Source organism: Furipterus horrens, unplaced genomic scaffold (assembly GCF_987537825.1).
Source record: "Furipterus horrens unplaced genomic scaffold, mFurHor1.1.pri manual_scaffold_11, whole genome shotgun sequence".
In the NCBI taxonomy this organism is placed as follows: Eukaryota; Metazoa; Chordata; class Mammalia; order Chiroptera; family Furipteridae; genus Furipterus; species Furipterus horrens.
In genome coordinates, this window is record NW_028327181.1 from 64,493,793 (window position 1) to 64,507,031 (window position 13,239).

Here is a 13,239-nt window from a genome sequence, read left to right on the forward strand (position 1 = left end):
AAGCTTGCCCTCCCCGCTCAGGTCAGATGGAGAACCATGTGGGGCAGGGGGAGGACTGGAGCCTCTCTGGAGGTCTGCACTGCTGCTGGCGCTGGGGGCTCTGCAGGCTGGGGGCACCCCTGTGCGCACAGTCACCCCATTCTCCGGGCCACACATGCTGTATTCCAGGAGCTCCTGCCAGCGGGCCAAGAATAGCTGGGATTCCTGGAGAAGGAACCAGCTCCCCCAGCCGCCCTGTCTTCTGCCTCGGCCAGTCTCGGCGTTTTAGCGTGTGGTTCTCAGCTCCTCCCCGATCCACACCTACCAGGGCCTCATCTGTACACCATTGACCTCAGCCAGACCCGGGCTTCCAGGGGACCGGGAGAATGGTTTGGCAAGGTTTAGCCCTCAGCTCCTCCCCGGCATTCCTGGCCCTGTGCCTTAGTTTTTTCTTTTATTTTTCTGCGCAGTGGGGAGAATGGCCTTTGACTGCCCTTGGATGCACGTGCTTTGCTTTGCTCTGCCCTGTCCTGGGGGAGGCTGAGGGAGGAGGGAGGAGGCTCTCCGCGTGCCCTTTTCGCTCTGGCGTGAACCTCTGCAGAGGGGAAGGAGGGTAAATTTCATCAACCTCACCACAGCCGCCTCGCCCCCACCTCAAGGCACTAGCACTTTGCCTACAGCTTTATTGAATGACTGAGAGAAGGAGCAGGTTTCTCAGAGGGGTGAGAGATCCTGGAGGTTATTTTCTCTAGGCATGCTTCTGCCCGGCGGGCCAGAAGGACCTGAAATACGCAACGGATGAGTGTGAGGCTGTGCCAGGGGACGCGAGTCAGGTGGGCAGTAGGCACTGGGTGCTGCCAGGGGACGGGAGCCCCCAGTAGCTCTACGGAAAGAATGGAGCTCCAGGTGACGTTGGGTTCTGCATTGGATGGGCGATAGATGACAGGTGGGACCGCCACATAGACGGTGGGCCTGCTTGCCTGAGGTGGGGGTGGGGTGGGGCGCTCCCGGAGAGCAGCTCTTGAGAAGGGGCAGCTCTGGGTGGGATGTGCTGGAGAGCGCTCGGCGTCAGGGGACGGGAGAAAGTTTTGGGGAGCCTTGGGTCAGGCGAGAATGGAGAGCACAAAGCCTTTGAGCGGGGGCTCCCGCTCGAAGCCCGCGCCTCACCCAGATCCGAGTGCTCCAGAATGCAGTGCGCTACGTAGGCCGGGTTGCTGTGCAGATTCCCACATTTCTTGCAAAAAAGGATCTCGCAGCGCGCACAGCCGCCGCCGCGTAGCGGTCGCCGCCTTGTCTGCAACACGCACAGCTCCTCCGGGAGGCTCCGCTTCCTGCGGACGGGGACCTGGCGCTCAGTGCACCGTGAAGTCCCCTCCCGCCTGGGGTGCCTGCGTCGGTCTGTCCTGTGGGAGGAGGGCCGCGCCCTCTCTCACCTGTCGGCGGGGGCAGTCGGGCCGCCGAGCCGCGCCAAGGGCAGGAGCCAGCCCCAGAAGCCGGCGTCCGCGCGCCGCAGCAGCGCCACCTGCTGGGTGCTCGACTCCTGGCGCAGCGGGCAGTAGGACACCGAGCCCCGCTCGCGGCCCTCGCCGCCCTCCGCCTCCCCGCACTCCGCCTCGCCCTCGGCCGCGCCCTCCTGCGACGGACTCCCCTTGTCTTCCTCCTCCGAGCTCTCCTCCGCTGCCTCCTCCTCCCTGACCCCGGTCTCCTGTAGTTCCTTCTTCCACAAGGGGGTCTTCACGCCTGCGGGCGGGCGGAGAGGTCAGTGCAGGCTCACTGTCCCTGGGTACTCTGTTGTGCACAACCCAACTCCCCGCCCTCCCCCAAGAGTCACGTGGCCCTTTAGCAGTGGGAAGCCACTGAACATTCTGATGTAGGGACATGCTCAGAGTTGTGTTCTGGGATGTTCCCTCTGACAGAGGGAGACCCACTTAGGAGTCATTACAGTGATCCAGGCCAGAAAAAAGTCTGAACAACAGGAGGTAAAGAAGAGGAAACATATCAAGAATATTCAGGAAAGAGAAAGGAGAGAGTTTGTACACAGATGGGTATAATAAAAAATTTTTTTTTAAAAAGGCTGACTTCTACTCTGATGATGAGCTGGATAGTCCACCCTGCAGTCAGGAGACCTTGTCCTCTGGCCCCACCCTGCCTCCATCCTCACTCACCGTGCTTATCCATCCTTCCCAAGGCTGTGCTGCCCTCTTCTGATCAGAGCCTGGGCTAAGAGGGAGTAGCCAGAATCCATAGAACTTGGTCTGGTCTCTAGGGCATCTGTTGGATCACAAAGGGCGAGGCTACAACCTCACCTGCCCATAGGGTTCCATTCAGGAATAGCTGCCTTTTCTAGAGCCTCCAAAAGCACTCAAAATCCAGATGTTCCCTACCTTCCCTCATGAAAAGGCATTAATAACAATAGAGCGTGGCTTTTGCCCCTAGTAGACAGGGTTCAGATCCCAGCTCTAGCACATAAATATAAAAGGTGTCTGACATTCAGCATGCTATCTTCCTGACCCTCAGTCTCTTCACCTGTAAGCCAGATGTTGTGGTATGGTACCACTTTACCTGGCCCACAGAAACCACTTAAAGCATTGTTTATTTGTATCATTATTTTCTCTCCTCCCCTTTCTGTCCTATCCCTGGCCTTCCTCAACCCTGCTCCCCACTTCACCTGCTTCCAGATCACTGCCTAAGCTCAGAGGAAACCCAGCTGCCATGTCATGAGGATACTCAGTCAACCCTGTGAAGGGGATCGTATAAGTGAGGAACTAAGGCCTCCTTCCCACCCTGATTTTCTTGTTTCCTCATCTATAACATGGGTACAACAATCATGTCTTGATGTCTAAAGAAGGTAATTGACCAGCCAAGATGGAGGTGTAAATACACACTCTGTGTCTCCTCACAACTGAAAAGGAATTTACAACCACTTCAAAACAAAACAAAAAGAAAAAGAAAAAAAAAAACCCAGAAAATTGAAACTACAGGGAAGTTCAGCAAAGAAATAAAGAAGACATAGTCAGCCAGGTGAAGAGGGAGAACAAGAAATTGAAAAATTATGTGAAAAAATAATGAAGGAAAACTTCCCTAATTTGTGGAAGGAAATGGACATAAGGGTCCAGGAAGCATAGAGTCCCAAACAAACTAGACCCAGGGAGGACCACACCAAGACACATCATAATTAAAATGCCAAAGGTTAAGGATAAAGAGATCATCTTAAAAGCAGCAAGAGAGAAGAGGAGAGTTACCTACAAAAGGGTGTCTATAAGACTGTCAGCTGATTTCTCAGAAGAGACTCTGCAGGCAAGAAGGGACTGGCAGGAAATATTCAAAGTGATGAAAAGCAAGGATCTACAACCAAGATTACTCTACCCAACAAAGCTATCATTCAGAATGGAGGGGCAGATGAAGTGCTTCCCAGACAAGGTAAAGATGAAGGAGTTCATCATCACCAAGCCATTATTATATGAAATGTTAAAGGGACTTATTTAAGAAAAAGAAGATTGAAACTATGAACATTAAAGTGAAAACAGTATCACAACTACCAACAACAGAAGCTAGGGAATGGAAACAAAGGCAAACTAAGCAGACAGACAGAGTGGAAACAGAATCATAGGTATGGGGAGCATGTGGGGGGAGGTCAGCTGGGAGGGGGAAGGGGAAAAGGGAGGGAAATGGTACAGGAATTAAGAGGCATAGTAAGAGGGTGAAGAGTGGGCAGGGGGATGTTGAGAAGAGCTTATATGCATGACCCATGGACATGGATTGGGGTGGGGGGGCTACTGCTGGAGGAGGGGGTTGCTGGGTGGAGGGGAGCAAAGGGGAAAGAAATTGGGACAACTGTAACAGCATAATCAATAAAACATACCAAAAAATCATTTGAAAAAAAAAAGAAGGTAATTGAGCCCTGGATGGTATGGCTCAAACGGTTGAAGCATCATCCCATACACCAAAAGTTTGGGGGTTTGATTCCCAGTCAGAGCACACACCTAGGTTATGAGTTTGATGCCCAACCAGGGTGAGTATGGGAGGCAACCAATGGATGTTTCTCTCTCATATTGAAGTGTGTGTGTCTCTCTCTAAAATCAATAAACATATTTACAAAAAATTTTAAAGATCTTGAACTGTCATGTTTTTTAAAAAAGAAGGAAACTTCCCTTCTGAAAGAGAAAGAAAAGCCCTGCATAATCTGAGACCCCATTTCCTCTCTGCCTCAGAGCCCACCTCTCTCTGCTATTCCTGGAACATGCCGAGCAGGCTCCTGCCCGGAGGTTTTGCACTGGCTAAAACTTCCCTCTGCCCGACTGCCCTTCCCCCAGATACCTGGAGGTCCTGCTCCCTTGCTTCTCTCAGGTCTCCATTCAATACCATCACACCCGTGAGGCTTTTCCTGACCATCTTATATACAATTCAACACACACACCCATCTTCTTCAGTCCTTTTGTTTGCTCCCTGGTATTTATCACCCACTAATATGTAAGCAGGCCCATGAGGTCAGGGGCCTCACTTATTGCTCAATATTTAGGCCTACACAGTGCCTGGCACACAGTAGGTACTCAAGACACACTTGTTGAATGACTGTGTTGCTGCGGCCCTGGGGTAGGGTACTATGACTGATAGCCCACTCCAGAGGGAGCCTGTGGTTAGAGTCTGGGATGCCCAGATTCTCCAGGGACAGCGGGGACCATGGTGCATAGACACGGGTGCTGGGAGGATCACCAAGACCCAGGACCTACCCGGTCCTGAGTGTGTGTGTCCTTATAGTCTGACACTTTCCACATATATTATACATTTTATTTATTTATTTTTAGAGAGAGGGGTAGGGAAGGAGAAAGAGAGGAGAGAAACATCGATCAGCTGCCTCTCGCATGCCTCCAACCGGGGGGCCTAGCCTGCAACCCAGGCATGGGCCCTGACCAGGAACCCTACTGGCGATCTTTTGGTTTGTGGGACAATGTGCAACCCGCTGAGCCACCCCAGTCAGGGCCACAAACATAATACCTTTATTCCTCAGCTCACAACACCCCAGAAAGGTAGATATTATTATTCCCATTTCACAGTTGAGAAAACTAAGGCACAGAGAGGCTGGGTAGCCTAAGAATGTCACAGAGGGATTTAGCAAAGTGTCCAGGGCTAAATTGGTGTCTTTAGACTCTATCACTGTCTAGTAATCCCCATTCTACAGGGCCCCCTAAGCACCAAGGGGCACAGCAGCCCCTGGCCCTGCCTTTCCTGCCCCCCAATCCCCTAGAAACCCCCACTGTGCTCAACTCCACCTTTCCTCCCGGCTCCAGGGCGGGCTCTGCAGGGCAGTCCTCGCCGGCCAGGAAGGGTTAACAGGCAGTGTTTGTAGCAGCCACGTCTCCAAGGAGAGGAGAGGAGAGGAGAGGAAGGCAGAGTGGAGAGGCCCCACTGCCACCCGGCTAGCTGGCTGGCTGGCTGGCTGTCGGGGGGTGGGGTGGGAGGCAGCCAGAGCGCCCTGTCCAGCCCAAGGGGGAGATAGGAGTGTCCTCATTTCCATTCATCCTGGCAGGTGGCAAAGGGTCTGAGGTCACTGCAGGGCCACCAAGTAGGGAAAGTTCTGGCAGAGACTGAGAAATGTCGGGGAGAGGGGGTAGGGCAGGGGCCTGGCCGGCCTAGTGGAGGCGGCTGAAGCCAGTGGCAAGTAGCAGAGCCTGAACCTGAGGCTCTCAGAGGGGAACCAGGAATCAGGGAGAACCAGCCAAGACTCAGCAGGTGACAAGAGTGAAGAACAAACAGCAGGAGAGAAGAGGTGCCCACCTCCTCCCCTGCTAAGGGTCAAGCCATGTCCCAGCCTGAGGGACGTGGGAGGAGGCCTGAGACCCGGGGGCCTCCGGTGTGCAGCATCCGGCCCTTTAAGTCCAGCGAGCAGTACTTGGAAGCCATGAAGGAGGACCTGGCTGAGTGGCTTCGGGATCTCTATGGGCTGGACATCAGAGCAGCCAACTTCCTGCAGGCACTGGAGACGGGCCTGGTGCTGTGCCGGCATGCCAATGCCATCACCGAGGCTGCCATGGCCTTCCTGGCCGAGGCACCGGCCCGAGCCCGAAGGATTCCCATGCCTCGGGCTGGGGTTTCCTGCAATGGAGCTGCCCAGCCAGGCTCCTTCCAGGCCCGGGACAACGTCTCCAACTTCATCCAGTGGTGTCGCAAGGAGATGGGCATCCAAGGTACCTACCCAGGACCTCCCCTCGCCCAGACCTTTACCTTGTGGGGCATCCACCTCCTCTCTGAGGCCCAGGCTGCATGGAGGGTTAAAGCCAGGGTCCTCCTTCCAGATTTGCCTTGGGCCAGCTCATCCCTTTTCATTCTTCAGCTTCCCTGTCTCACAGTAAATCCTCAGTAAATAAATGTGTTTGTTCATTGAATGATTCGTTCATTCAACAAACACACACCGAGTACCTCTCTCCTTTGCGGAAAGCACCGTGCTGGGCACTGAGGACAGAGAGCACTGACACCCAGTGCCCGAGCAGTGCATGGTCTAGGAGAGGAGACGGATGAGTGAGTAGACACACCCGTTACAGCCTGGTGTGCTGAAAGCTCAGAGGAGCGGTGTGTGTGCTGGGGCCAGGGGAGCAAACATCTCCCTGATGCGGTGGGATGTGAGGGCAGAGAGATGCCACATAGAAGAAGGACATTTGAGCTGAGTCTTGAGGCATAAACAGAAGTTTGGGGGGGGAAAGGGACTTCTAAACAGGGAACAGCAGGGGCAACATTGTTTGGTGACTGGGAGAAGCTGTGGTGGGTGAGGGCACAGGGCTGGGGTAGACGGTGAGGAAGCAGGGGTGGAAGCATGGGATATTAGGGAGGGGTCAGATGGAGCTACATGTTGTGACATCCTCTAGGCCAAAGGCAGCAGGTTTGAGTCAGACGGGAGGGTTAGGCTGGGCTACTGGCTGGTGGCAAGGCAGTGAGGGGCTGGACTGGAGCAGGGAGCAAAGCTAGTGTTTTATCAAGCACTTATTATGTGCTGGACTTGGTCTGCAATCACTAACAACTATCCTCACAACAATGCCATGAAACAGACTCTATCCCCATTTTGCAGAAGAGAAGACTGAGGCTCAGGGACTAGCCCAAGGTCACACAGCTGGTGGTGGGAATGTCAGGGATCCCTGGCAGTCAGGCTGCAGAGCCGGTACTCAGCCCTGCCTGGTTACACCTGGGCTGGCAGATAGCGGAGGTGAGAGGCCGAGGCAGAACAAACTGCTTCTTGCTCCTGGACCCATCCTGGCAACTGAGTGGGGGTTAGTCCTTCTCTCACAGCCAGGCCCCAGGTTCCTCTGCTTGGCTGTGTCACCTCTTCCCATCCCCGACCTCTCCTGTTAGAAGGGCCACCTTGACTACAGTCAGTGCCTGAGCGGTTCTGCACAGACCCCTCGTGAGGCTGGCTGCACTTGGGATCCTGAGTCAGACTTCCTCCTGTGCCTGGCACCCCCCACCCCTACATCCAGGGATGGGCCCAGGGCTCTCTCACCCCCTGGGCTCCGGGAAGGTCAGCAGGGGCCTCAGGCTGCCTACCCCTCCCTGTACCCCCTCGCCCCGTTGCCAGAGGTGTTGATGTTCGAGACGGAGGACCTGGTGCTGCGCAAGAACGTGAAGAATGTGGTGCTGTGTTTGCTGGAGCTTGGCCGCCGTGCTTGGCGCTTCGGGGTCGCGGCGCCCACCCTGGTGCATCTGGAGGACGAGATCGACGAGGAGCTGCGGCAAGAGCTGGCCCTGCCCCCGCCCGACCCCCCGCCGCCCGCGCCCCCCAGGCGCCGGCCCTGCCACTTCCGAAACCTGGACCAGATGGTGGGCGCTCGGTACTCCCTCTTAAGGCCCCGCCTTCCTGGGCCCCGTCCTCCCTCCCCTCCCACTCCTGCCCCGCCTGGCCGCCCTTTCTTGAACTCTAGTTCCGACCCCAACACTAATCCTCTGCATGGCTTTAAGTCCTGTCTCACTCTGAGCCTCAACCATAATCACAGATAATAGTAGCTAAGCCGCTTATTATGTTTTTATTACAAATCCAGTATTCTACACCGCTCGCATTTAGCCCCCCGTGAGACAGTGTTTTCAGAACGCAGACCCTGGCACCGTCTCTGACACCCTGGATCAAGTCTGAGTTCCGCTGCTTCCCAGCGGTGTGACTGGGCAAATCATGTAACCTCTGTGTCTCCTCTTTCTGTGGCGTGGGGACGGTAGCAGTACCTGGCTTCTCTGACTGACATGAGTATTAGATATTAAAGTGCATGTGAAGTGTTCAGGACCCTGTCTGGCGGAGGGGGCAGGTCACCGCAGTTAGCTCTCATTGTGATGAACCCCATTCTACCAGCAAGGAATTGGGGTCAGGGAGGTTTCGTAACTTGCCCAAGGCCTATTACAGTGGAATCGGGACCTGTCACAGCCTATCGGATTCCAAGGCCCACCTCCTTCACCTTTACGTTCCACCACCTTCATCAGCTGGGTCATTAAAATTCTCCCCTACTCCGCCCTGGCTGGTGTGGCTCAGTTGGTTGGAGCGTGGTCCCTTACACTGAAAGGTTGCAGGTTCGATTCCTGATTGGGGCACATGCCTGGATTGTGGGTTCGGTCCCTGGTCCAGGATGCATGCGGGAAGCAGCCAATTGATGGCTCTGGGGCCAGGCACCCCGGACCCCTCAATTGGGCTTTACCTAGCATAGGTGGTGGGGACCTGGGGCACATGTGCAGAGGAAGGGCTGAACTCATGCTCACTGCCCACAGGTTCAGAACCTTGTGAGCCACTGCACATGCCCAGTTCAGTTCTCCGTGGTCAAGGTGTCTGAAGGGAAGTACCGCGTGGGGGACTCCAACACCCTCATTTTTATCCGGGTAAGTGCTGGGACTGAGGGAGAAGGGCCCCCAGGATCAGCAGACGAGGGTTTCCTTCCATGAGACCCTGCCCAGGCCTGAAGGCAAGGTCAGGAAGTCAATAGTCACCCCTTGGGGTTTGCCTTCTCTCCCTGGAAAAATTCTAAAAGATTCCTCACAAAGTTGGCAAGCCTATCCCCTGATCCCATTAGGGCAGCCAGAACAACCCCCCACTATCTGTCTCCAACTCAGCCTAATTCTCAGGGGTCCCAAGCAGAAGTGGAGTATGAAGGGTGCTCCTTATTTCCATCACCTCCACTCCAGCAACAGGCTTAGTCAGAGCAAGGAGCTTGAGAACCCCAAGGTTCTGTTCAGTGCATGAGCCAGCCACATGGACCTCCTAGTTCACCCCTTGGGTGACTGAGTTGGTACATTCTGCAGAGTGAGCAGTAGCATGAGCTGAAATGTGCCTCCCACGCCTCATACCTGGCTCTTCCTCTGCAGAAACAATCTGTACCCAAAGGTGTGGCCAGCAGCTCAGGGTCATGGGCAAGCCCTTCACGGCACAGGCCACACCTGGGCGCAGAGCCAGTTCCGTGAGCCCTGACCCAGACCCTGAGCCAACATCCCTGTGAAGCAGGCTGGGGCAAGGAATTGTGGCCCCACCTTTACTGGGGAAATGGAAGCCTGGAGAGACTATGTGACCCAGAATGGAGTGGGGCTCAGAGTCCCCTGGATTCTTTGACACACGCAGTACAGAGCAAAGACAGGGCCCCATTTCTAATACAAGCATGTGCAGGGGGGTCCCTTGACAGTGAAGAGAGGGCTCTGGGGCCGGACTACACAATGCTTGTGAGATCCCTTGTCTCGTTCTGGGGCAACTTTCTGTTTGTCAGCCTGGCTCCACCCTTGACAACACATGTTATCTGATGCCCATCACGGCAAAGACTCAAACACTCCCAACTACACATGTGTGCAGGGGAGTATTTGCATGTGCATATGTACATGAATGGGGGTATGAGCTGGAAGACCGCAGCCTGGTCCAGAAAGAGGGGACCCTCTACACTTTGCCCTGAATCTTACCCTTGCCCTCTGCAGGTCCTCCGGAACCATGTCATGGTGCGTGTGGGGGGCGGCTGGGACACACTCAGCCATTATCTGGACAAACACGACCCCTGCCGGTGTACTTCCCTGTGTGAGTCCCTTGAGAGTCTCCTTTCTGTGCTCTGGGTTGGGAGGCCGAAAGCGGGAGGTAGGTTTGACGTCCAGGGGCAAGAGGTGTGGAGGGGTGTGTGGAGAAGGGAAGATGCTATAGAAGGTACAGGTGTGGTGCTCCCTCAGCCCTAGAAGGAAAGGGGAGCAGGCATCATGCGATACCAATTCTGGACACAAGATGGCGCCAACACCCAGAGAATCAACGTTTGGTCAGGGTGCCTCTTGGCTGGGCTTAGGTCTGGCTCTGATGTCCACGGTGATGACCCCAAGCATGACCTGAAAGGGTCTTTATTCTTCAAATAATCTCCATCAGCACCTCAAACTCACACATAAGCATGCAACCTAAGTAAAATGTGTGGACTGGCAATACAAACACAGCTTTAAACAAGTTCCCCTGCTGAGCCACCTGACCAGATTTCATCCCCTAAACCCCTATAAGGAAATTCTGGCACTGGTGCTGTCACCGTCACTGTCACTGTCACTGACACCCTAGGCCCCACTGTCTCTAATGTGGGATGTAGAGTGCGAAACAGCTGTGGGAGAGGAATCAGAAGCATGAATGTAACCCTGTCCTCCTTTCCTCTCTGGGGGACTGTGTTGGTAGCACACAAGCCAGGCAGCTTCCTGAAGCCCTCAGTTCCACTGGTGCAGCATGAAGTGAGGGTGCAGGATGCGCCCTCGCAGCCACAGCCTACGATGACCATCAGCCGCTCCCAGAGCCCACTGCCCCCTGTGGACTGGAAGACATATACCTCTTCAAGCCGAAAGCTGAGGTCCCCTGCCTCCTCCCCCAGGACCCGCAGTGAATGGGGAGCAGGGGCAGGGGTCCTAAAAAAGACAGCATCATTCCTGAGGTACAGGGGAGGGATAGGGCAGGGCCATTTTCTCCTTTGGGGACCACATTCTCAGAGGCAACCCCACCCCACTCCAACTAGACCTCAGGTATTCAGAACAAAAAAAAAAAAAAAAACTCACCCAATACCTTTGGGATCATTTAGTTACTTCATAAGCCCTCCCATTTCACAGATGAGGAAGTTGAGGCCCATAAAAGGAGCAGGCTTACCCAAGGTCTTTCTGCCATTTCATGGCAGGGCAGACTCTTAAGACTCCCCTGCCCCCCAAGACCTGTGGTTGCTGGGTTTGAAGTAACCCGGGGTCCAGACCAGGGAGATGGAGAATAAAGTTAAACAGTGTCTGCCACAAGGAAGACTCTTGGATAGACACAGAGGAGGAGGGAGGATCTGTTTCCTTCATGAGGTCTGTCCCCCTTGGAGTTCTGGTTGAGGAAAGGCCATCCCTGCTTAGAGCCAGGGGACTGTATTAGAGGACCCTGCCAGCCTTATGATTCTCCCTTTCAGGTACCAGGAGAAGCCACTTGCCCCATCTCAGAGGCAGCTGTCAGCTGGGGACAGTCCACCCAGCCCTCAATCCTCCTGCACCCCTATGGGCCGAGATCCACAATGCACCTCTTCATGGAAGAGGGAGGACAGATACTCCTCTGAACTCCCCAGGGGAAGGACTCCTACATCTTGGGTTCATGAGGAGACAGACAGCTGGGGGACTCATTGTAGGGTCCCCAGCCCCCAGAGACTTCGAGCCCCTGAGACCACTGCCAAAGGGATACCAGCAAGAAGACCACCTTCCCTACCTCATTACTCCAGTTCAGACAAGCCGATGGGCCCCATGCAGCTACGCTGGAGTGAAGTTGAGGAAGCTTCCTCCCAGCTCAGGGAGGCAGCATCTGTCCGTTCTCCATCCCCTGTTAAAGGACCCACCAAGATCCCTGTCCAGCTGCTCCCTGCCCGACCTCCCACTCCAGGAAGAAGCTCCCCAGGTACTGCAAGTGGTCGCTCCACAACAGAATTGGCGAGAAACTCCATTCCACTAAGGGCCGGCACCAGAGTCTTGGCTGAGTCCAGACCTGGGGACTGCTCTGTGGAAGGGAGGCGAGGGGACCAGAAGCCAGACACCTGGGTGACAGCAGAAGCTGGAGAGTCCCGGGGCCTGGGCCCACAGGACCGGGAGAGGAGGTACACTCCCCTGACCTTGGATGGGACTAAGGAGCAAGCCATCTACCATAGCCCTGAGGAGGAGCTTTTGGCCAAGATGAAGCTGCTAGAGGTGGGGACTGCTCATCCCCAGGGCCCAGGGTCTGGGCTCATCCCTTGTAGCGGCGTCTATGTCCCCAACCTGGGTGCACGGTGGCCTGAGCCTGGGGGTCCTTATGACAAAGTCATTCAAGAACTGGCTCAGGGTCCGCCACCCCTCATTAAAGTAGACATGGGAGCCTGGAAGGCTGCCCCTGCTGGCTCTCCTAAACTGGCTGTTACCACAGGCCCAGGAAGCTCAAAAGGGAAACTGGGAGCCAGAGAGAGCGCACCAAGGACAAAGGCAACCTTGAGTGCCAAGGGCACTGGGATGAGGAAGGTCCCTGCTCAAGCAGAACAGGGCTGCTCAGTCCCTACTCCGTCTGCAAGCCTGGAGGCCCCCACACCTTCGCCCTTGGACCCAAATTCTGGCAAAGTCAAGGCATGTCCAGGCAAGGGCAAGAGAACACTCCGGAAGCCCCAGAGAGTACCATCCATCTACAAGCTGAAACTGAGGCCCAGAATGCGGCCCCGGAAAGACCACAGGCCTGAGAAGCAGCCTTCACGAATCCCGAAGCCCCTGCCCTACCTCCACCTGGGTCCAGCCAGGGCACCCCCTAGGGGCAGGCTGGAGAGAGCATCAGCGCTAGGTAGCAAGGGAGGGAAGGCAGCCCTGGTGGATGGAGCCTGGGCAGAGGAGGAAGAGGAACGAAAGGAGAAGAAAGAGCCAGTCGCTCCAATGGAGAGCAAACCCCAACCTTTGGGTCTGGGGCCTCAGCAGCTTGATCGAGTTCCACTCCCTCCCGAGGAGGAGTCCTGGGTCTGAGGAGGAGCTTCTCATCCTGGAGCCTGCGAGAAGAATGCCCATGTACCCTTTGGACTCCCAGCTGCGGGAACGGAAGGAAAGGTCCCTCCCCTCAACACAGGGCCATGGCCAGGAGGGGTCGGAAGACAAATACAGACTCAATGAGCCCAGATGAGCAAACAGGCTACCCATTACTCCCGTGCCAACTCCAGAGTTAGGGGAGGGGCAGTGGGGCCACCTTCTGCTTGTCACCTTCCCCCAGAGCAGCTCCCCAAACTCCTGTCCTCTGGCCATGCGCATCATTTCCACAGCTCTTACGTTATTAAACAA

At 55.3% G+C, this 13,239-nt stretch overlaps 2 protein-coding genes across 2 annotated transcripts; one reads left to right on the top strand and one right to left on the bottom strand.

Moving 5' to 3' along the window:
• Window positions 1-328: 328 nt before the first annotated feature.
• Window positions 329-1,735, bottom strand: PGBDF (plakoglobin binding and degradation factor; the record flags this gene model as incomplete). The annotated part of the gene is made up of 2 exons (XM_090257523.1): window positions 329-1,310; window positions 1,413-1,735. Coding segments are annotated over 2 exons (771 nt in total), but the record flags the coding sequence as incomplete, so codon positions are not given.
• Window positions 1,736-5,477: 3,742 nt separating this feature from the next.
• On the top strand, window positions 5,478-13,239 carry GAS2L2 (growth arrest specific 2 like 2). Its single transcript, XM_090257517.1, has 6 exons — window positions 5,478-6,164; window positions 7,544-7,785; window positions 8,716-8,823; window positions 9,901-9,997; window positions 10,622-10,871; window positions 11,376-13,239. The coding sequence occupies exons 1-6, from the start codon at window positions 5,780-5,782 to the stop codon at window positions 12,928-12,930; spliced, it is 2,637 nt and encodes an 878-aa protein (XP_090113643.1). The 5' UTR covers window positions 5,478-5,779; the 3' UTR covers window positions 12,931-13,239.

Bases quoted from the DNA above. Each gene is read 5' to 3' on its own strand.
- GAS2L2 (XM_090257517.1), top strand. From the start codon at position 5,780: ATGTCCCAGCCTGAGGGACGTGGGAGGAGGCCTGAGACCCGGGGGCCT. The intron at 6,165-7,543 runs GTACCTACCCAG...CCCCGTTGCCAG, and splicing joins CAAGGAGATGGGCATCCAAG to AGGTGTTGATGTTCGAGACG. The intron at 9,998-10,621 runs GTGAGTCCCTTG...CTGTGTTGGTAG, and splicing joins CTGCCGGTGTACTTCCCTGT to CACACAAGCCAGGCAGCTTC.